Genomic DNA, 24,397 nt, shown 5'->3' with positions numbered 1-24,397 from the left:
AATACTTGCCCAAGAAAGCTAAAATTCAAATTTTTGATAGAAACCCTGACCCAACGTTTTTAATCGAAACGCGAACCAAAGGTATAAGTATAACACCTTGACCCAATGATTATAATTGAATCATGAACCAAAGGTATAAAATTTGAATGTCATAAGGAAGAATCCTTGATAAGTTCACAGTTCTTGAAGAACCAAAAGAAGGGCAAAGCCTCACATTTTCTGATTTTTATTCAATAATTTCTCTTTATTACAATGAGTGCATGCTATTTATAAGACATGACTGGAAATAGAAAATATATATATAAAAAAAAGTACTAAATAATAAAACCCTAAATAAAAATTGATTTGATCTGAAATTAGCAGATCCAAAATAGAAAAAATAGCTAAAAACGTTCTAAATAATAAAAGCCTAAAATTAAGGTAGATCTGGTCCAAAATTAGATGCTCCAGACTAGGAAAAATATCTATTAACTGATATGGAGCTGAAAAATCAATCAGCCATTAATCCACGCCATAAATCACACCCAATTAAGCTAGATTAGCCCTCAATAGCTTGGATTAAATTTATTATGCCTTCATCTTCCTTTGGGCCAAGTTTGGAATGTCCTGCGTTAGAATCAGTCCAAATCTCTTGAATCAACCTATTAAGTGCTTCTTTGATCTTCTTGGATCTTACTTTAGTAATAGGCCCAACTGGAACATGCAATGGATCCTTCAATGCTTGTTGATTCTCATCAAGTTTGGCATGCTTTTAGCATGATTTTGGAAACAAAGTTGTTTCCCTTTCATGGCTATTGTCTTTAGTCTTTGCAGGCCTTGGAAAACTACATTTGGGTGGCTGAGTGGGCTAGGCTGTTCAATCATTTTCTTAGAGTCAGTTGTGTTTTAGTGTGGAAAATGGAGCTGGGCTAAAAATTAGGGGCACAGTCACCCAGAGCATGAAAGCTCTTTTAAGGTGGAAATTTTAGGTACAAGACCTCCTTCATAAACCTGAGGTGCTACCAGTGTCTCTTACCCACTTGGTAGTACGCTTGGTCTGGGCTCATGCAAAAGGTTCGAAAAAACCTGACCCATACCCCTCAAACCACACTCCTCAATTTCCCCCATAAGTCACATGGGCTTGGGCCATGCTTAAAAGAATAAAATAAAATATAATACATGATTTGAGCCCACAAGGAAGTCGGGCTTAGTTGAATCAGGCTTGTAGAAAATGTGTTGCGAAAATGGGTATCAACATTAGCCCCCCGAGCACGCATGGCGCTTGTGGCACGCGTGTGGGTAGTTGATGTTTCTCATTGCTTGTAAATGTTGTGAGTTTGGGGAATTAGCGTACCCCAACACTCTATTTTTTGTTGAGATGATGCGAGTCAATGGAGCTTGTTTGTAGATATATCGCAATACTGAAGCCTTAGGAATTCAAGTTGTAACCAAATGATAAGTCCAACCTGGAATGCTCCTTGCCTTTCACGCCCATATGCAACTTCAATTTCTTTGTAGGATGGTTTAGGTGCCTTTAATTTCATGAAACTTTCTCAATTTTTTTGGTGTTCTATGATTGCATTTTAGGAATAATATTCCTAATATAAATCTATGATGAGTGGACCCAGGCCGTGTCTCGAAGCTTCACTCTCTTAATGCGCGAAGAAGTGTACCTTTGAAATATTTCGAAGCTTGAATGTGGCATGGACCAAAGATGGTTGCCGATTGTTAGAGTCCGTTTGGATTAGCCAATTCTCATCACTCAAACTGAGTTCTCATCACTCAAACTGAGAATTGGCGTGAGACCCACTAAAAATCTGATGTTTGGCTTGATTTTCTATCTTTGTTTTCATCACTCAAACTGAGTTTGAGTGATGCTACAGTGCCAAAAACTGAAAACACCAATTTGTTGTTTTCAGTTTCTGAGTTACATAACTTAGTGGCTTAGTGGTAAATATTGTGACTTTATGGGACCCACATTTAGACACTCAAGACCACTTTTTCTTCTTCACTTTTTCTCTCCATCGTCACCTCTTTTCTCTTTTCTTCCTTTCTTTCTTTTCTTCTTCAAGCTGGGTTCTTTCAGCTGCTTCTCTTTTTCTTATCTTTTTTTTTTCTTCATCACGGCTGGGTTCTTTCATCTTCTTCTCTCTCTTTTTTTCTTTTTCTTTTTTCTTTTCTTTCTTTCTTCTTCACGGCTGGGTTCTTTCATCTTCTTCTTTTTTTTTTTCTTTTTTCTTTTCTTTCTTTCTTCCTCACTCTAGTTTCTTTTCTTCTTTTTCTTCACGCAATGATGGCAGAGGGCTTCGATTTCAGTTGTGATTTGCGTTTTAATCGGGTTAAGGTATGCTTTTGGGGCTTCGATTTCAAGGCTTTTATTTTTTTTCCTCATCTTCTTCTTTATTTTTCTTTCTTCTTCAGACCCACTCTAAGGTTTTTTTTTTTTTTTTTTTTTTTTTTTTCTTTGTTCTTCATTCTGGTTTCTTCTCTTAGCTGCTTTTTTTTTCTTTTTCTTTTTCTTCAGGTGGTGATGGTAGAGATGGCTGAGTTTGGGTCTCTGATCTAAGGATTTGGGTTTGGGTTTTTTTTTTTGTTGTGGTTGTGGTGGTTTGAGGCTTGGATTTTTTAGTGGAGGTTGTGGTTTTGGTTGAGGGCTGTTGGTGGGTTTGGATTTTTGATTCATTCGAATTTTTTGGTGGAGGTTGTGGTTGTGTTGAGGGCTGTTGGTGGTGGTGGATGTGGTTGTGGATTTCTGGGTTTGGTATTGGTAGTGGTGGTGGTGGTGGAGCTGGGTTGATGGTGGTGGATGAAGGGTTTGTCGTTGGTGGTGGTGGAGCTGGGTTTCGGTGAAGCTGGGTTTGAAGAGCAGAAAAGAAAAGGGACGCAGGTAGGAACCGTATTTTTCTGTGCAGTGTCAGTGGGTGGGTCCATCATTTTGGCAAAAAGTGAAGTTAAAAACAGAGATAAATGACTGAGTTTTGTGACCAAACAAAGTGTTGGGATTTTTTGAGTGATGGTGGAGTTTGAGTGGTGAGTTATGGATTTTGAGTTTGAGTCATGAAAACTAAGAATTGAGAAATGAAAACTGTGATACTGCTAAACCAAACGGGCCCTTAATCTTTACATGACTCGGATGCCAAAGGAAATAATACTGGCAGGTTTGTAGCATGCGGGCTAACATAAACCAAAGCCCATGAGAAATAATTTAGGCCTTTGAGTCTTGGCCCATGTCTTTATCGATCAGTGTATGGTGGATCCCTAGTGGTAACCACATGAATATTTTGCCATATTATACGGAGAAAGAGGAAGGTGGGATACAGCCACATTTTTCTTTCTTTTCAGTGACTTTGACTTTCACGCCACTTTTGTTTTCTCTTAGAATCAACACTCCACTTGCTTTAAGTTTCACAAGTATTTACTTCAAGCATATCACACCACTTTATTCTTCTAGTTCTCCTCTACCTGCCCAGGTCCTTGGCATGGAATATTTCTCTAAGAGCTTTAACCCTCTTTCTTTTTTTCATACAACTCTTCATATCAATTTCTTGAAATTATTTCTTATTTTCTTTTAAAAATTTTCTTGGTTCTTCAAACCTTCTCAAGTCTTGCTGTACCCACTCTCAATCATACACCCGTGTGGCCAAAACCCAAGGGGGCGATGAGATGGTGGTTGCAAAATGGAAGAGATCCTTGTTGATGAAGAGCGAAAGGGTTCCATTGAAAAAGAATTTAAAGAGCTTGGTGCCACCCACCATCCACATAGTTGAGATTTAGATGGGACAAAGCGTTGTCGCCGAATAAAACAGGCAATCCATTGTGAAGGAGCAAGGTTGTTCTGTCAGTGATGACAATGGAGGTTTGTTGTGGGATTCGTTTGCACTAATCTTGGCTAAGCAATGTCGACAGTGAAGAGAAAGGTACCCTCGTCAGTGAGGTACAAAGTTTTGTTGTTGGAGGATGATGCCAAACATCGCGACAAGGTGTTAAATTCGTTATTTGAACAAACTTAATAAATGCGAATGCATGATGCCCACCTTGGTGAGCTGATTTTTTTTGTTCGCTATGCCTTGGTTGTATTTGTTGATATGTTGAACGTGCTATTCAATTCAATTTGTAGGGTGGCTTTTCCTTGGAAAAATGATAGTCTCATTGCATCGATTCATGAAGTTGAGCTATTGTTCTCATTGAAGCCGAAGCTCATGTCGAAGCTGATTCCCATTGATTTCGATAGTCATGGAAATTAGTTTTGCAATACGGCTATGCCTGACTTCGTGTTGGAAGTAAATTGTCCCAATTATTTGTTGTAAATTTGAATGAGCGAATTGAGTCCATATGAGGAGATGATGATGAAACGACACATTGAGGATGATTCAATTTTTTAGTAGCTTTATTGTTGGCCAATTTGGTGAGATCGTGTTTGCCAAGATTAATTTCGATGAAGTCGTAGCCATGAGCGATACTACTAGCTGTCTTGGGACAGCTTATTTGAGATAGAATGAAGTGAATATATCACTTGGCGATGTAGTATAGAGGTGTGACATAGCTACTACATTGGTTGGCAGCCCCCTATATCGTATTCTTGCGATGAACGCAAGTGAGAGTGATAGTCACCGAGTGGTAGTCGCTTCTCAATTCAGCAAGCTTGAAATGAAAGTGTAGGAATGAAACTTGAATTTCTAATGCAGGGGCGCATTGCAGTTGAGTAAGCCTTTAGTCTTCAGCAATGCCATTGAGAGTAAGCCATGTGTTGCATAGCTTGATTATTAGCATGAATTGGTGGAGCTGAAGTTGGTGATTCCATGTTGCAGCCACTATTCCTTCAATGTAATTGTCGACAGCCTCAACACTTTGCACAGACAGTAGCTCCGTTTGTTTTAAAATGAAGTCGAAATTTATCTTGCAAGTTAAAATTTGTTGTGGCAAGTCAAAACTGGCTGCCAACCCCTTTTTCATTCCAATAGGGATTGTTGAGTACGCTGCATTGCCGTCTTGCATAAAATAAGTGTACTTTGCGAAATACGCCATTATTGAGCAGGAACTTTGGAACTCCCTTGGTAAGTCAGACTTCTTCTTCATTTTTTTTATTGCATATAATAGTATATTGAGTGAGTTGTACTATGGATTCTTGAGAAGGACTTTGGCTTAGACAATTGTGATGTCGTCGTTGGGACTTTTATTCTCGGGGCCACTCCTATTGTCAATGCATCATTTTCGGAGATTGAAGTTGCTGCGAACAACAACATGGAGCTGCAATAGATGGTACCATGGCTGCCGCTAGTAACTTTGAATCCTTTTAGTTCATCTCTCTCTTGCGGCTTTAAAGTAAAGAAGAGAGTGATTGCAAACCAATGCCCCAAAGATGGTGATGTTGGAAGGGGACTATGACATCACTTCAAATTTTCCTTTACCTCCTTTCTTGCTTTTTTATTTATTTATTTATTTTTTTTATCTGATTGTCTTGTATTGAGCTCCAAGCTTTGAAAGTTTAAACTAGTTACAGTGTGTAATAGGGCCTGCTATCCTGGAGACACTTTCTCTTGTATTTCGCCTTTGCGGATAGCTCACTTATGTATAGAGCAACTCCTATTTAGTTTTATTGGTGCCATTTTGAGTTTGTACTATCATGGTTAGTTGACAAAATTTGCATTTATATACAAAACGAACATATATGATATTTGGATGTATTTTTTGTATTTTGGAATGAAAAATTGATTTGTATCTAAAGGATGTATATGGTTTGTAATTTATACCTTGAGAATGACTTTGTACATTTTATTGGTACGCTATGAGCACTTTTTTTTTTTTTTGGGTGAAAACAGCCTATGTATAGCTCTGAGCATTTAAGTAGCATAATTTTGATAAATTATATGCACTAGTTTCTTGAGAATGACTTGTGCTTGAATTAGGTAGCTTGTGAATATAGCTTTGCCTTTACTTGGGCAAGTTAGTAGACATGTTGCTTGATTCTCATGCCTTTGCGGACAGGTTTTGGCTAAGCACACGTCTTACTGTTTGTGCGCCATTTTTTTTTGGTAGCGATCTTTTGATGAGCAAATTTGCTTTCACAGATAGCAGCTCATATATATTGAAACTTGGCTCACTGCTTGGTAGCCGACTTAAACTCGACACATATTAGGTTGCTACTTCGTTAGTTTCAAGAAGCCCCCACATATGGGCTGCGTTTTCGCGCATTGCGGCTTATGGTGCACTTGTTTGTCACCGTTTCATAGAGGCTGATTGCATTCTCACAAACAGCAGCATGAATAAAAAAGCTTGTATTGCTATAACCTTTTGAAAATAACATGTTCTTGCATATAGCAACTTATAGAATGCACAATTTTGCCATTTTCTCGAGGAGGAGTTTTATCCTCGCGTATAGCTAATTATCATGTGGCAATGAGGTAGTGATCCGTTGTGTCAACTTTCTCATATTCTCAAGGGATGGTTATGTCCTAACACATAGTGGATCATCGCGCTTAAATTATAAGATATTATGTTGGCTTCCTTACTATTTCGTAAGGCTTGCCGTTAAGATAATGGTGGTTTTTCCTACCTTGTTAAGGGCGTTGCATTCTCGCAAGTAGGGGTTTTGCCACAATGAAATCTCCCATTAGCTTCCCAACCATTTGGTAGGGCTTACCATTGAGAGAGTATGTGTTTGGCTTTCCCTACCTTATTGAGAGTATATATATATATATATATATTTTTTTTTTTTACCCTCGTGTGTAGAGGTTTTGTCGTAAGAATAATTTGTAGGCTTTCTCACTGCTTTGCAAGATTTGCCATTTGGAGAAAGTATTGGCTTTCCCTAACTTATTGAAGGCATTGTACCTTTAAATGTAGAGGTCTCACCATGCTTGATAATATGATAGTTCGTTGGTTTCCTAATGTTTCATAGGACTTGCCTCTGAAAATTATTATGAGTGAGATATATTGTTGTTGCTTATGATCTTGTGCGAGATGCCGAAGCAACGAATGATATGCTCTTTGATGGAGTTGGTTATGGACACTCCCATTACTTTTCTTTGAGTGGAATTTCTTCCACCCACTTAGTGAATTACTTAGTGCAGTAAAGACTCGAATGTACCCATTCAAGGGTGGATGGATAGGTTCGATGAGATCAAACCCCAAGTATAAAAGGCTATGAGATGCTCATGTCTCAAATTCTTATAAGGTGTGTGTGTACAAGCTTGGAGTGCATTTGGAAGTGCGGCGACTTTTAGTGAATTTGGTAATGTCAAACCAATGGTATGCCATCACCAAGAGTTATTTGGTGGCATTTCTTCCTCCTTTAGTATTCTCAATACTACTCGAAGATAAGTTCTGAAAATTAGGGTCCTTCCATTTGCTATATAAAGGGCAAAACATGTTGTGCCGTAGACAATGACTCCATATTTTGCTAACTTGGCTTCTAATTTTAGGATGATGATCGGCTAAGCATTGAAGATGTCAATATAGGGTTGCTTCATTCCCAGCACAATTTTTTTTTTTTCACGCTTTGGTTAGCCTTTTTGTCGAAGATACATGGCATTGCAAACAGCGGCTCCATACTTTGCTTGCTTGACTTCTAACTTTGAGATAATGATGGGCTAAGCATTAGAGACGTCGGTGTAGGGTTGTAGCATCTCTAGCACAACAATTTCTATCGTTAGCCTTTATGCCACTTATTCCAAGTTTCCACATTATACTAAGATTCCACTCGAAAATCTTTGGAATGGATTTTCAGCAACCAGCTTGCGATTTTTGAGCTGTTTGACATCAATATTTAGAGCGAGCTCTAGCAAAGTATTTTTCAAAGGTGCATGCCAAGAGCAATTTTCTTGAGGATGACAACATTGATGCTTCCCTCTTCAAGCATAATCCTGAATTCAAGAATGATTAAGGTGTTGGCATGGCTTGGAATGCATGTGTTTGTTTCGACTTGAGATATATGAACATGGCATGGCCTGGCGCGTGCGGATTGACCATGATTTTGGATGTGTGAGCTCGTCATAGCTTAGTGTGCATGAGCATGTCATGGCTTCGGTGAGAGGGAATTGAGTTTGGATTTCCTTTGTCGTTGGGTGCTCCGAGAAGGTTTCTGTTTCACCCTAAGTGCAAATGTGATTTATATTAGTAAACGATAGTCATGGCTAAGCAAAGTAGCATACACGACTTATAGAAAATATTTTGATTAAAAATTTAAAGGATTAAAATGGTTTAAATGATATGTATAAAAAAAAATGAATTAGCAAAGAGAGTGCTTGAGAGTCTTAGCTTAAGCGTGCTTTGATGATAGTATATTGCTTGGATGACTTCAAAACTTGGTTTATGAAATGTTGCTACTTTAAGACTTGATATATGGTATGTTGCTACCTCAATGCTTGGTGTACGAAATATCTAACACCTTGTGGTGGGCCATTTAGATATGGCCTTTAACTATTTGGTGAAGACTTCATTTAGCGGTGACACCAAAAATATTCAGCTCCAAAGGGTCATACACAGCAGTAATTATTGTTGCGCCAAAATGAGTCAATCACTCGTGGCTCCCATATGCTCAGCACGTGAGGGGTTCTTGGATTTAAATGGAAGTTTAGAACTTCGCTTTGTTGATTATTGGACAGAGCCTTCCTTCCCTTCATGGTCGGACTTACGGCTCACCATTTTTGCATTTTCAAGCTTTTAAGCTATTTGACATCAATATCTAGAGTGAGGTCTAGCAAAACATTCTTCAAAGGTGCGTGCCAAGCCTTCTACCATTAGACTTACTTAGGAATTCTCCTTGCAAGAGTTGAGTGACAAGAAAAATTTTCTTGAGGATGGCAACATTGGCGCTTCCCCCTTCAAGCATAATCTTGAATTCAAGATTGATTAAAGCGTTGGCTTGGCTTCAAATGCATGCGCTTGTCATGACTTGAGATATATGAACATGCCATGGCTTAGCGTGCGCCGATCGACCATGATTTTGGATGTGTGAGCTTGTCGTGGCTTAGAGTGCCTGAACATGTCATGGCTTTGATGAGAAGAAATCAAGTCCGGCTATCCTTCTTTGTTGGATGCTCTGAGAAGGTTTTCGCCTTGTCCCTTAGTGTAGTTATGATTTATATTAGTAAAAGATAGTCATGGCTAAGCATTAGTGCAAACAACTTGTAGAAAACATTTTGATAAAAAAAAAAAACTTGAAGGATTGAAATGGTTCAAGGATTATATAAAAAAAGATGAATTAGTAAAGAGAAAGCTTAAGAGTCTTAGCCTAAGCTTGCTTTGCCAATAGCATATCGAATATCTAGCGACTTACGGTGGGCTTAGCTATGACCTTTAGAAATTTGATGAAGACTTTATTTAGCGATGACGCAAAAAACATTTAGCTCTGAAGGGTTGCACACAGCGTCAACTATACTCGTCCCAAAATGAGTTAATCACCTACAACAACCTCCATATGCTCGGCGCTAACAACAAAATTTTGCATTGTTGATCATTGGTTGGAGTCGTCATTCCCTTCGTGGTTGGACTTGTGGCTCACTATTTTTGCATTTTCAAGCTATAACAAAAATTTTCACAAATATCATGTAAAGCAAGAGATATAGGATGATTCATCCATAGGAATGATAACTAAAAAAATAATATAGATGAGTAGAAGGAAATTTTTTTCCTTGAATAAGAAAGTTGATTCTCCTTCCATCCTTCACTTCTTAGGTGGCTTCCGGAGGTTGGAGTGATTTTGTCACATAATTTGGAGCATTTCTAGAAGCTCAATGAGCTAAGGATAGAACTTATTTCAGCTCAACTACATCGTGCTCTTCTTGTGCGGCAAAGTATCATACGGTTTCTCTTAGAACGACAAGTTGGTGTGAGAAACATCATCTTTTTGCTGGTTTTGCATCTTTGGATACATGACTTCTCTTGTTTCAGCTACTTGACTCCCCAATGGAGTCGCCAAAATGTCGGGGACGTTTTTGCGACAAGGGTTGAAAATGCAAAAACGGCTCGAATCTCCACTTGGGTTCTTTAAAAGTATTTATTTGTGGGAATTAAGCCCAAAACTCACAATGTATAGAAAACAAAGGCTAATGGTGTTTTGACAAGAGAGAATCAAAATGCTACTAACAAAAGTGTAGAAAAAGCATAAAACATAACAAGTCTAAAACTTCGACCTACAGTCACCGAGAAGAGGAAATTGAGAAAGGTTGTGAGGAAGAGAGAGAAGGTTTCCCTGTACCCATATTTCCACCCCTAAGGTTCAGAGTTGTGAGTTTGTTGATTGGCTGAATAGGCTTTTGCTTTGAAGTTTCAGGTCTCTAGGTAGAATGTGGTTAGTTTTGTTTTGAACTAATGAGAGAGTTTTATATAGAGTTTGGGGTGTTGCTAATAACTAGTTTTTGAGTAGTGGAAGATACTTTTATCCTCCATGATACTAATTTGGTGTTTTGGCTTGGGTTGCTTTTGTTTAGGGAAGAGTTTGGCATGCTTTTAGCATGATTTTGGAAACAAAGTTGTTTCCCCTTCATGACTTCTATTTATGGTCTTTGCAGGCCTTGGAAAACTACATTTGAGTGGTTGAGTGGGCTAGGCTGTTCAACCTTTTTCTTAGAGTCAGCTGTGTTTTGGTGTGGAAAATGGAGTTGGGCTGAAAATTAGGGTCACAATCACCCAGAGCATGAAAGCTCTTTCTTGGTGGAAATTTTGGGTACAAGACCTCCTCCATGAGCTTGAGGTGCTACCAATGTCCCTTGCCTACTTGGTAGTACGCTTGGTTTGGGCTCATGCAAAAGGTCTGAAAGAAACTGACTCATACCCTCCAAACCACACTTCCTTAATTTCCCCCATAAGTCACATGGGCTTGGGCCATGCTTAAAACAATAAATAAAATATAATGCATGAATTGAGACCACAAGGAAGTCGGGCTTGGTTGAATTGGGCTTGTAGAAAATGTGTCGCGAAAATGGGTATTAACACCAGGCTGTGCGATATTCGAGAGAGTGTTTTAGGCTTTTAGTTCATCAATTGAAGGTTTTCAACATTGTAGGCTAATGATTAGTATAGATGGAACTTTTCTATATGGTAAGTACAGAGGTACGTTACTAATTGCATCAACGTGGGATGGTGACAACAGACTTTTTCCACTTGCCTTTGCCATTATGGAGAAGAAAACAGATAATAGCTAGTATTGATTTTTGCGTTGTATTTAGATTAATGTCACTAATCGGGAAGGGTTATTGTCATATATAATTGTCACCCTGGTATAATGGCAGCGATACGGACTATATGTGAATCGACATGATGGTCTCATCGTTTTTGCCTTTGCCATGTGGCTAGCAATTTCAATCAACAAATTGGGAATAAAAACTTGAAGGCTATGGTAATGTGGGCAGGCATGGAGAATTAGCTATGAAAGTATCAAATAACTAATGGTAGAATTACTCAATTAAGTGTAGATGGTGATAAGTATTTAAGGTACATACTGGCGCAAAAGTGGATGTTAGCACACAATGGTGGACATCGTTATGGGGCAATGATCACAAACTTGTCTGAAAGCTTCAAAAGTATTCTAAAGAGTGCTAGAAATCTACCCATAACTGCATTAGTCGAACTCACATACTACCGTTGTGTAGCCTACTTTGCCAATCGGTATACTAAGGCACGCACAAAGGTTACAGCTAGTGAACTCATTACAGCCTATGCAAAGAATAAATTCAATAAAAGGGAAAAAACGGCACCAAAGCATTAAGTTACTGTGTTCAATCCTGAAGATGGTCTATTTGAAGTCAGCACACCAATAAACCCTAACTTTGCATATAGGGGTAATCATTGTCATAAGGTAAATTTGAGGCAGTGCACTTGTAGTTGTCAAAAATGGTAGGTTTATAAGATTTCGTGCTCACATGTCATTGTCGTGTGTAGATATCAAGGCATCTCTACAATGCGATATATCAACCACTGCTACCATTTGGAAGAACAAGTTGCTTGTTATATACCTAGATTTCGCATGGTTCTAGACAGTGTACATTGGAATGAGCCTGATTACCCGGTCTTGTATCCTAATGTCAAGTTATGCCATGAAAAAGGTCGACCAAGATCAACTCGGCTTCAAAACGAAATGGATTTAGGGACAGAGCATCAACCAAGGCCATTGTGCAGTCTCTGTAGGCAAGAAGGCCATAATAGAAGAATGCCCCACTCGAATTGTGGCTGGCTCCACTAGTGGCCAAACTAAATGATCCAACATAAGTATTCAATCTACGTTTATTTATTTTGTGTCTCTGTGTGTGTGTGTATATATATTGTGTATTATAGTTCAGGGGTTCGATAACACCTTAAAATGTATACTTTTTATAGAGTGCTTAGGTCATTTACCATATTTGAAAGCTTCAAATAAGGAAAGAAATCAAAGGACCAAAATTTGAAGTGGAAAAATCAGATTTGAGCACTAATTAGTATTCTAGACGTAATTGGATTATACTCATTAACACTAATTGGATTATACTCATTGAAGGTGGTTGGCTCATTACGGGCAGATGTTGATGGCCCAACTTGGGTAGAGCTGTACATATTGTGCTGTGTAGAGTTGGATGGTCCGACTTCATCATTTTTGCATTGTTCATGTTGTATAGAGGTGGACGAGTGGGTTTTAGTAGAGGTTTGCGAGTGCTGTCTTCCTTGGTGCCTCTGTCGTCGCCCGAAGTGTGTCACCCTCTCAATAGTGACAAAGGAAATATTTGCTTTCATCGATAACTTCACTCGACTAAGGCCCTCTACTATTGCTAGAAGGACTTGTTGTGCAGTGAGATCATTCCTCTGTTGGTTTGCAATAACCAAATTTAACATGTTATTGATCTCAGTTTGCTTCCACATAAAAAGAAAAAAAAAATTTATTAGTGCAGTATTATTGAAAAAGCATAAATAATAATTTGTTATCAATATTAGTGCAGTATTTTGTTTGTATAAATAATTTTTTATCAATATTAGTGCAGTATTATTGAAAAAGCTAAAATAATAACCTCGTACATGTGGGCAACCGCCTCTAGTGTCATGAATAGGTGACCATGTTGATGGTACCATGTTGTGTAGTCCACATTGGAACAGAAATTGTCATCCCTAACTACATTTTCAGCCTGCTCGTTCCAAAGCAAGTAGTATTGTGCATGTTGCTTATGTGACACCAAACTTTCCTGTCAACTTTACACAATGCACATATTTATCGAAATTGTCAGTAGGCCACTTTGGACATCTTTGTAACAACCTAAACTATCGCATGACTCTTTCTAGATGGTAATACTCCACAATTTGTAAGCATAGCAATGGCGATATTGTAGTCCATATATGTTTTTCTGCAAGACACCATGAATGCAAATAATTATCGTACGATGTCCAAACAACCTGCAATTCCAATTACAATTACTATGTTATAATCGATCAAGACAATAATATAACTAGTAAATTAACCATTGATGCATTGTGACAACATATATGACCTGTTCATTATTATGTGTGTCGTGATTAGAACGGTACGCACGTAGAACATGTGTTGGTTTGTGAGTAAACGTTCTCTTTGTATCCCACCTATACACAATTAATGATTGTCACTGATTTTAGGGTTTGGAAGTATCAAGGATAAATGCTATAGTACACAATATTGTATAGAAATAGAAAGTAAATATTATACTTGCAACCGTATGGGTCATCACCATTTAAATTTGTTGGATTAATTGGAATTTGGGTCAGATATGGAAGATGCTCCCACGTCCATAATTGTAATATGAAAATAGGACCTGCAACCTCCGTGCTTTTTTTAATAGCAGCAGTACACAACTTTTTATAAAGGAAAGCAAGTGTGGCACTACCCTAGCTATATTCCCCAACTACACCAAAGTCTTTTAACAGCTGGAAAAAGTAGCAATACAATCTACTTTAGCTCTTATTTTCAAATAGTAAAGCCAAAACCTAGAACATGTATGGCCTAGCATATTGTTGAGTTGTTACAGCATTGGCACCCTCTGGTAGGTTTAAGAATGTATTCCTTACTCATGTTATTTTAAGGCCACCATATGCCAATGCTGTTGCAGGTGGTGTCACCCCAAGTAAATTCTCACAAACTGTTCCCCAATCCAAATTAGTGAGCCCACACACTCATTGCCATCAATAAGCAATCCTGTAATAATTGCTATATCCTGTAGAGTGATCGACATTTCACAAGTAGGTAGGTGAAATGAATGGGTTCCAGATCGCCATCGCTCCACCAAAGAAGTGATAAGACCCTAGTCAATATCTATATGTGGTAGGCGGGTAACACGTTATAGTCTACATTGATGCAAATATGGGATGATACGCTCCCCTAACTGTCAGGGGGGGCACTTAAGCAAAGCAGAAGAGTAAACTATCAGAGGATGTAAATTTGTGAGGAGATGCAATTCTTTAGCGAGAGTACTTGCCTTTTATTATGAAGAGGAGAAATAAAAAGACAAAAAAGAATCTATGAGATAGATTTTAGGCGTGATATCAATAGGTAGTTTTATTAGGAATGATTAATGAATATATACCAAGCAGAGAATAAGAATCAAGGTGAGGTGATTGGTTGATTGACTCCTCACTGAGTACTTTTACAATACAAAATGAAAGAACATGACATACACACAAACCAGGTAAAAAAAAACTACTAAAAAATAAGAATATGTGTACTATATATATATATATATTTTTTTTTTTTTTTTTATTCAGGCATATCTCTATCTCTCCTACAATTTTCAGCAAATCAATTGCAACAATTTTTTTTTCCTTCTATTTGGGCAATGCCATTTCACAAATCAAATGCCACATTTTTTTTTCCCTTCTATTTCATCAATGCCATTGCCACAAATCAACCACAATTTTTTTTTTTTTTTAAATTTCTCCCCATGATTTCGGCAACTTGGTTGCCACAATTTTTTTCCCCCTTCTATTTCGGCAATGCCATTGCCACAAATCCATTCCCACAAATTTTTGTTTTCCCTTCTATTTCTGCAATGTCATTGCCACATTTTTTTTCCTCCTATTTCGGCAATGCCATTGCCACAAATCAATTCCCACCATTTTTTTTCCCTTATATTTCGACAATGCCATTCCAAAAATCAATTGCCACAATTTTTTTTTTCCTTCTATTTCGTCAATGCCATTGCCACAAATCAACCACAATTTTTTTAAAAAAAATTTCTCCCCATGATTTTGGCAACTTGGTTGCCACAATTCATATTTTCTCTCTCCTTAATTCCCTACAATTTCAGCAACTTGGTTGCCACAATTGGTTTCCCTTTAGGGCACTCCCCTGACATGCATTTTGGTCACTTCACAAGCAGGACAAGAATTTCAATAATCTCATTATCGAAATTCAATTTTTTCCCCCTCCCCATCACATCACTCATCTTTCTTTTCTCCCTTACTTTTTCTTACAATTTTGGCGATAAATTTACCAAAATTCAGTCTCTTTCCTAATTTTACAAAATAATTTTAAACAGTACTTTTTTGCAATATTTAGCCAAGAGGCTAGTCTTTTATCTGGTTGGCTTCAGTTTTGGAGCTAAGCTGTGAAAATCGGGTCAATCTCCAAATTACAACTATACCCTCAAAACCATCACATATTCACAAAATTGTGTATCCCTCTCTACCACCTCTCAGGACAAAGGAAAAGAACGCTCTACAGTGCATTCTGCAAGAGCTGCCTCACTCTTCTGCGTGTAGAAATAGAAAGCTCCCTTTGCTCGTCAATCGGAGAAGCTTCATCGGTGTTCAACAATGGCGGAGAGCAATGGCGATATCCTAATGCTAGAAGCTCCTCCTCCGACTGGTCCCACGTGGCCCGGACTATCCAGCGCCGAAGTCATCGACGCCTTGCCGTACATCGACGATGACTACGCCGACGCCAGAGTGAAGCAAGAGGTTGACCGTTTGGTCGAGGATGAGATGCGTCGTAGCTCAAAGAAACCCGCCGACTTTCTCAACGACCTTCCTCCTCTTCCCAACGTCAATTTCANATAAATTTTTATACCAACTAAACTTTAAAGAAAAAGAAACACAAATGTATGATTTATTGTACTAAATAATAATAATAATAATACACATACGTATCTTTATTATAAACCAACAAACATATTATGCAATATATTTTTTCCAAGTAATAGATGTAATAATTGATAATAACAAAGTAAAATTGATTATAAAAAGATCACAATAATACAATTTATTACAATTTTTGTGGTCATATACTAATAATAAAAATAAATAATATTAAATAATTTCAAAATTAACAAAACACATACATAAATTTAATTAGAGAGTTGAGATGCTTACCACAATTGTGATACCAACTAAAAGAGTGAGAATTATAGAGTGATAGTTGCAAAAAAAAAAAAAAAAAACACACATACACACACACACACACACACACAAAATAAGATAATAATAAATAAACACAAAATAACAACAATACTGAAAATGCTTGTAATCCTAACCATAAAAAAGTCATTAATCTAAAATTTGAATCATAACAACAACAACAATCATAATCATAGGCATACAAACAATATTAACTACAACAATACATAATATTTTACAATGTATTAGCTTCTAATATTTACAAAGCATATGTTTATACAATAATAATAAATCTATTAATTTTCAGAGCTATAAGTTAATAAGCTAAGCAAAAAAACTTACATTAACAAAAAACTTACAATCATTATTTGTGCACACTTAAGCAAAGCAGAAGAGTAAACTATCAGAGGATGTAAATTTGTGAGGAGATGCAATTCTTTAGCGAGAGTACTTGCCTTTTATTATGAAGAGGAGAAATAAAAAGACAAAAAAGAATCTATGAGATAGATTTTAGGCGTGATATCAATAGGTAGTTTTATTAGGAATGATTAATGAATATATACCAAGCAGAGAATAAGAATCAAGGTGAGGTGATTGGTTGATTGACTCCTCACTGAGTACTTTTACAATACAAAATGAAAGAACATGACATACACACAAACCAGGTAAAAAAAAACTACTAAAAAATAAGAATATGTGTACTATATATATATATATATTTTTTTTTTTTTTTTTATTCAGGCATATCTCTATCTCTCCTACAATTTTCAGCAAATCAATTGCAACAATTTTTTTTTCCTTCTATTTGGGCAATGCCATTTCACAAATCAAATGCCACATTTTTTTTTCCCTTCTATTTCATCAATGCCATTGCCACAAATCAACCACAATTTTTTTTTTTTTTTAAATTTCTCCCCATGATTTCGGCAACTTGGTTGCCACAATTTTTTTCCCCCTTCTATTTCGGCAATGCCATTGCCACAAATCCATTCCCACAAATTTTTGTTTTCCCTTCTATTTCTGCAATGTCATTGCCACATTTTTTTTCCTCCTATTTCGGCAATGCCATTGCCACAAATCAATTCCCACCATTTTTTTTCCCTTATATTTCGACAATGCCATTCCAAAAATCAATTGCCACAATTTTTTTTTTCCTTCTATTTCGTCAATGCCATTGCCACAAATCAACCACAATTTTTTTAAAAAAAATTTCTCCCCATGATTTTGGCAACTTGGTTGCCACAATTCATATTTTCTCTCTCCTTAATTCCCTACAATTTCAGCAACTTGGTTGCCACAATTGGTTTCCCTTTAGGGCACTCCCCTGACATGCATTTTGGTCACTTCACAAGCAGGACAAGAATTTCAATAATCTCATTATCGAAATTCAATTTTTTCCCCCTCCCCATCACATCACTCATCTTTCTTTTCTCCCTTACTTTTTCTTACAATTTTGGCGATAAATTTACCAAAATTCAGTCTCTTTCCTAATTTTACAAAATAATTTTAAACAGTACTTTTTTGCAATATTTAGCCAAGAGGCTAGTCTTTTATCTGGTTGGCTTCAGTTTTGGAGCTAAGCTGTGAAAATCGGGTCAATCTCCAAATTACAACTATACCCTCAAAACCATCACATATTCACAAAATTGTGTATCCCTCTCTACCACCTCTCAGGACAAAGGAAAAGAACGCTCTACAGTGCATTCTGCAAGAGCTGCCTCACTCTTCTGCGTGTAGAAATAGAAAGCTCCCTTTGCTCGTCAATCGGAGAAGCTTCATCGGTGTTCAACAATGGCGGAGAGCAATGGCGATATCCTAATGCTAGAAGCTCCTCCTCCGACTGGTCCCACGTGGCCCGGACTATCCAGCGCCGAAGTCATCGACGCCTTGCCGTACATCGACGATGATTACGCCGACGCCAGAGTGAAGCAAGAGGTTGACCGTTTGGTCGAGGATGAGATGCGTCGTAGCTCGAAGAAACCCGCCGACTTTCTCAACGACCTTCCTCCTCTTCCCAACGTCAATTTCAAGGTTAAACCCTAAACCCTAACCTAAGCTTCTCTCTCTCTCTCTCTCATTGTTTGATCTGATATGGAGATTTTGTAATTGTTTTGGATTTTCAGAATCACCCGATGATTGCAAGAGAGTACGAGCGTGTGAGAGCCGGCAAGCCTCCGGTGGCTCTCGATAGGTCACGGTACAATTTGGAACCGCCGCCGTCGAATAAATGGAATGATGAATCTGCTTGGAATCATACACTTCACAGAGCTCAATGCTTGCTTCAGTATCAAATGATCAGGTCATGTATACTCATAAACAATAGTGTTTTTATTAGCTCCACTGGCACTTCCTAGTGTTTCCATAGGAGACGTTTAGGATTCAAAATTACTTTGCTTATTCTTGAAAATCTTAAGATTCAGCTGCATTGGATTGTAATTGCTTTGTAGCACAAATAGTTGTTATTTTATTGTAATTGTTAATTCACGATGTCATGTGACGTATCATCAATTTCTTTACTAAGAATAGAAAAAGCGGCAATGCCCAGATGATAAAACAATAGTTTTTATTAGCTTGACAAGCACCTCCTGGTGTTTCCAACGGAGATGTTAGGGTTCAAAATTACTTTGATTATTCTTGAAAATCTTAAGATTCAGTTACATTGGGTTCTAATTGCTTTTGGAGCAGAAATACTTGTTATTTTATTGTAATCCTTAATTCATGATGTCATGTGATGTATCATAAATTTCATTATTAAGACTAGAAAAAACGGCAATACCTAGATGATAAAACAGTTGCCTGCGTTTTATACTTGTTTTTAGTGCGGATTTGATATTTTGTACTTACTTTGAAATGATTGGTTGCTTTGCAGTCTTGAGAATTTGGACCTGATGGTGAAATATGGTCCTGATGTCTGGAAGCAGTTCATCCAACGATTGGAGGCATACCTATCAAGGTTTGTTTGTAAAATTACATATGTAGTGCGCAAATGAGTTTTAGCTTAAACGACGTCGTGGATTCAAAGCCCATTGTGTGTGTATAATTACCTATTAAAAAAAAAAGATTCAACATGTGGTGAAATGATCATCTGCTCTCATCATAGAAATCAATTCTTCTGCTTAAGGACTCTTGTTTCATTGCTTATGTTAATTTATTCTCTCAGTCTCTCAGACATCATATGGTAGCTCAAACACTTGGTATTCTATGCCAGATTATTAACATTGTGCTACTGGATGTTTTTGAATTGTTCTGCTAATGCTTGTGGTAGTTTCTTACTTCATCTAACCATGCTTTAGCTGAATTGGGCCCCTGTAGCAAGACACATGCCCTTGGATCATCGTGAACACCTTAATGCATTTTCCTAACTTCTCAATTGTGCCTAATTGCTAACCTTAAGCATGTTGGGGAATTGAGGCTTATGGTAGTTCCCCCTTTCTTCTTAGGTTATGCACCTTTATCTAAATAGTATGCCTCAGCTCTAGCGCCCTGGCAATGTGTCTTAAGTTGATTACAAGCTTCAATTGTCTTTCATGACTTACTTAAACTTGTAGTTTAGGATATATTGATTCGGTTTTTTCCTTAAAGCACTTGAATTTGCTTAAGGAAATACTGCGTCTTTCAAATTTCAATTAAGTGCCAGCACTGTTAGCGTCATGTGAGATGATTGATATTACTTGATGATGTTCCCTTGATATTTCATGTTTTGCGAGTTCTTATTTTTCACTTTCATTATCATTGTTCAGAATGCAAAAATTAGTTCAGGAACAGAATGAAAAGAGTGAAACAGTGAACCGTGAGAGGAAATATCATCAGGTAATCTAACTTTCTTGTGTCCCCTTCCATATTGTAGTTCAATACTGTGCTGCATTTTGATCTGATGAATATGCTTCCTTCTTTGAATCATCAGCACAATACTGCATATGAGCTTACTGCATTGTCCACACAATGGAAGGAGCTCTGTCATAAAAATATAGAAATTCAAGCTGCATGTACTGAAATTGAAAATCATTTAGAAGAACTGAGGAAAGAAGCATCAGAGAGGTAATATGTGTCTACTATGGAATGTCTTCTTCTATCTTATATGTGTTTTACCAGTTCAGGAGCTTATTAGTTTTTTCTTCTTTAGAGGCTGGAACTTAGAAGCCGATTTACAGAAACAGAATGGTACTGTTTTGCATTCGGAATGATAAGGTATTCTTTCTTTGCTGATATCATATTTCTTTTAAAATTGATCATATGGCTCTATTATTTGTTGCTAGGATTTCAAAGATATTGAATTATTTTTTATTCCTTGAGTTTTCTTTACATTTAGAGTCTAGAATACATTCCAGGTGACATGAGAACATTGAAATCAGATAGAAACATTAAATCTGAAATAATTTTACTGTTCCTTTGCTAAATTAGTTTTGCTACTTTAGCACTTATGAGATTGATATATGAATTGGCACAGGTGAATTTATTAATTCAAATTATAAGGTTTCGAGCAAATAAATTTATATTGTTCATATTTTTGCTGCCATAAAATCATACTTAAATGTAATTTTGATGATAAACTCAAGCTTTAATTCCAACCTCTTGGAATCAGTATAACGTAGATTGTGTATTTTATAAGATTAGATGACATATCCCCTAATTTGGGATAAGCTACTGCACTTAGAGAAAGAAAAGGGGCTCTGCCTGCTGGCGGATGCTAAATAGACAGATATTATATGAACTTTTTAACTGCTTTATTTGATACAAGCATACTGGTTATATATATAAGCTGCCATTAGAATTTGCATAATTTAAAGGATATATACACTTGAGAAGTAAACCCCCATGGGGGTAATTGGATGGTAGGCTCATTGGTCTGGGGTGTGACATAAATGCGGAGGTCCTAGGTTCAATCCACTACAATATTAGTATATGGACTCCCACTAGTACTAGGACTCCTAGTTTGACTAGTTGAGTGATATCTCCCTTGATGTTCACAATTACCCATTTATCAGATTCTCTAAGTTCCTTAAGGTCAACATGATTTTAATGAACAATGCACATGAACAGTACACATGAGCAGTGCAGGTGAACTGTACCACAGGAAAGAGATGAGGAAAAACAACAATGAAGCCAACAGCCTCAATATTTTATTGATTAACCTCTCCTTGTTTGAGTACAATAGGAGACTTATATAGATCATAAATCTTAACTTTTCCTAATAGAACTGGGACTTCTATTTTGACTACTAAACCACACTTTAATTGAAATGAACTAAAGCCCACACAGGAAGACTTAAACTAAATAAGACAATACTTAATAATAAAAGAATGCCCCAGGCCTATAACTATGGTTGATACCCAACAATTGCAGAATTTTACCCGACTCTAGAATAACCAAATAAAAGATAAATTAAAATATAATAACCTAGACATGATGGCCTTGTTTTTCCATGTTCTAGATTCCCATATCCCTAATAGTAAAGGTGGCGATTGAGTACATTAGAGGCTAAGTAAGAGTAGGGAATTCACCTCTTTTCTTTATATTCTAGATTCTCATATCCCCAATAGAGGAGGTGGCGATTGAGTGCGGTGGAGGCTAAAAAAGAGTGAGGAGTTTGATGTTTGCTTGTTTTATAATGCTGAAAGGGGCTTAATTGGAGTACCCTTCCCTTGGAAAGGTATTAGGGGTGTTAGGGTGTCACAAAGGGTCACTTTTTTTGTTTGGATGGCAACATGGGGAAAGATTCTCACTTATGATAATCTCATCTCATTATTAGGACTTATTTGATAGTAAATTGGTGTTCCATGTACTTATGATAATCTCATCTCATTATTAGGGCTTATTTGATAGTAAATTGGTGTTCCATGTGTCATTGTAGTGGGGAAACGATGGATCTTTCGTTGCATTGCAATATTGCTTTTGATTTGTGGAGCCTTGCTTTTAGGTCCTTCTGGGATCCACTGTGTTTTACCGGCAATGGTATTTGACCTAATGTTTGGTTGGAGGAATTGAGTGGGTATGCATTTGTCGGATATTTGGAATATTGTTCCATTATGTTTGACGTGGACCGTATGGATGGAATGCATTTGAAGATGCAGAAAGTGCGAGGACTCAGTTGCTAGCAACTTATTCTAGTACCTTTGGTCTTGTGCATTGAGTCTTATGAATAGGGATTCCATTCCAATATTTTTAGAGTCGTTACGTAAGTCTTTATTTGTAATTCTTTAGACTTCCTCATGCTTTGTTCTTGAGGTAGTCTTTTTTTAACAAAATTCATTGTATATATGTAACTACCGTGGATGCTTTTTCTTGGACTTTGCCTTACCTTAGGTTTCCAAAACGGATATTGACTCTCCAACCACAATATGGTTGTGTAATCACCGTGGGCAGTGGGATTTGGACAATTTTGGTGGTTTTGGGTTTGTGGATATAGGTTTGGATTAAATGGGCTGTGTGGATTTGTTGTTGATACTTGTTATATATATTGGTAAGTTACACACATGGGGTTTTAAACTCGCGACCTTACTCCCCTGTCCCATTATTGTGGGAGAAGTGCTATTTGAGCAAAGTGCTTATTGGTGGGCCTAGATGCATTATTGAACTCAACTTGAATTTTTTTTTTTTTTTTTGGAGATGGATAGAAAGTGGGGGAGGGAGAGGAGTTCAAACCATAGACATAGCACACCACAAAGGATGACATTACGACTGGTAAAAAAATAAAAAGTCATTACGACTAGGCTATCACTTGAACCCTAAACTCAACTTGAATATGATCATGTAGGTTTCATGTATAAACCCAATATTAAATCAAAATTTCAAAAGTCAATTTAATTTCTCTATTAAAATGCCAACTCAATATCAACCTATTTTGGACAAAAATTATTTTTTGAGAAGTTATTCTGGTTTGGAAATTATTGAAATTAGTTTGATAAATATGAAGGCATCCGTACAAATAAGAGTATACCACCCCAAATCACTTTCAAGTAGGGCCTGGGCTTGTCTCTACTATCACCAATAGCTTAAGTGACATCATCCCTAGTACATACTAGAATCAAATTGAGAGATTTGTTGGTGATCTTGGGTTTACTTGGTCTGTAAAACAGTAAAAGTTTTGCTTTTGTTATATTCCTTTTGTTTTTTCCTGTCATATGTAAATTTATTGCTAATTTTAAGTTATTAATCTGTGTTTCTGCTGCTTTGAATGATTGTAGTTTATATGCCTCAGTAGTTATTAAATATTAAATGTTAGGCAGATGCCATTCATCTCAATTGCATCGATTACCAACTGGATTTTATGACACTAGTTCTCAAACATTGGTGGTGTTACAGGCTTCTCAAAGATGGCGGGAGTGGACTGCAGGGCTTAAGTCTTTGGGGGATGATCTGTATATTATACTCTAAATCTTGTAGTTCTAACTTTGTTTTGTTGCTGGATGCTGCTGGCCTTTAGATGAAATACATGGTTGTCCTAATTCTATGGAGTAGATATGTTCCTAGAGGGCCTTGAGAATTCCCCATACATTATATCAAATCTTTTTAGTGTAGCCAATGTACTGTAATGATTGTTAAGAGTTATTAGAGTGACAAATTTTGACTAAAAGAATATTCTAAATTCAGATCTGTTTTAAAATTTTCTTTTTTGCTTTGTTTAAGAGACATAACATATTTACTTACCTTTCATCATTGTTATTATTATTATCATGATTATAATCAACATCTGCATCATCATTCTTCATCATCATCTAGGGTTTTTTTTTTTTTTTTTTTTGAAGGTGCAGTTATTACCTTTTCCCTTTATCATCATCTAGGGTTTTTTTTTTTTTTTTTTTTGAAGGTGCAGTTATTACCTTTTCCCTTATGCTTGGTATTCCTTTGCTCTTTTTGGGATGGTTACTATTGATGTATAATACATGATTGGGTGATCTTTAGCTAAAATTATGCAATTGTTTTGGATCTGGAAGAACAAAAAGATGTGTTGTACTTTTTTTTTTTGGTAATTAGTGTCATAAAGCCGGTTAATCCTTTGTTTCTTTTATTCAGTAGTAAAAAGTAGAGAGTAGCAAATGCTAGTAAGGCTGTTTTATTGCAGTGCATCGAGCTTACTGACCATAATCGATTGTAA

At 36.9% G+C, this 24,397-nt stretch overlaps 1 protein-coding gene and 1 long non-coding RNA gene across 2 annotated transcripts; both read left to right on the top strand.

Moving 5' to 3' along the window:
* Positions 1–3,845: 3,845 nt before the first annotated feature.
* LOC136069797 (uncharacterized) lies at positions 3,846–5,703 on the top strand. Its single transcript, XR_010631023.1, has 2 exons — positions 3,846–4,017; positions 4,097–5,703. It is a non-coding gene; the product is annotated as an uncharacterized LOC136069797 (long non-coding RNA).
* Positions 5,704–17,875: 12,172 nt separating this feature from the next.
* LOC112030776 (pre-mRNA-splicing factor SPF27 homolog) lies at positions 17,876–23,913 on the top strand. Its single transcript, XM_024063443.2, has 7 exons — positions 17,876–18,333; positions 18,426–18,601; positions 19,172–19,255; positions 20,043–20,112; positions 20,207–20,340; positions 20,426–20,490; positions 23,605–23,913. The coding sequence occupies exons 1-6, from the start codon at positions 18,094–18,096 to the stop codon at positions 20,484–20,486; spliced, it is 765 nt and encodes a 254-aa protein (XP_023919211.1). The 5' UTR covers positions 17,876–18,093; the 3' UTR covers positions 20,487–20,490; positions 23,605–23,913.
* Positions 23,914–24,397: the final 484 nt, after the last annotated feature.

This window comes from Quercus suber, unplaced genomic scaffold, assembly GCF_002906115.3.
Source record: "Quercus suber isolate HL8 unplaced genomic scaffold, Cork oak 2.0 scaffold_190, whole genome shotgun sequence".
Taxonomy (NCBI): Eukaryota; Viridiplantae; Streptophyta; class Magnoliopsida; order Fagales; family Fagaceae; genus Quercus; species Quercus suber.
The sequence above is the reverse complement of the archived record's forward strand: the minus strand, read 5'-3'. Positions and strand labels throughout refer to the sequence as shown.

What these genes read in the sequence shown, in the direction of transcription:
- LOC112030776 (XM_024063443.2), top strand. Translation starts at nt 18,094, where the DNA reads ATGGCGGAGAGCAATGGCGATATCCTAATGCTAGAAGCTCCTCCTCCG. An exon ending in TTCCCAACGTCAATTTCAAG is followed by an intron (nt 18,334 to 18,425) that starts GTTAAACCCTAA and finishes TTGGATTTTCAG; the next exon opens with AATCACCCGATGATTGCAAG. An exon ending in CTTCAGTATCAAATGATCAG is followed by an intron (nt 18,602 to 19,171) that starts GTCATGTATACT and finishes GTTGCTTTGCAG; the next exon opens with TCTTGAGAATTTGGACCTGA.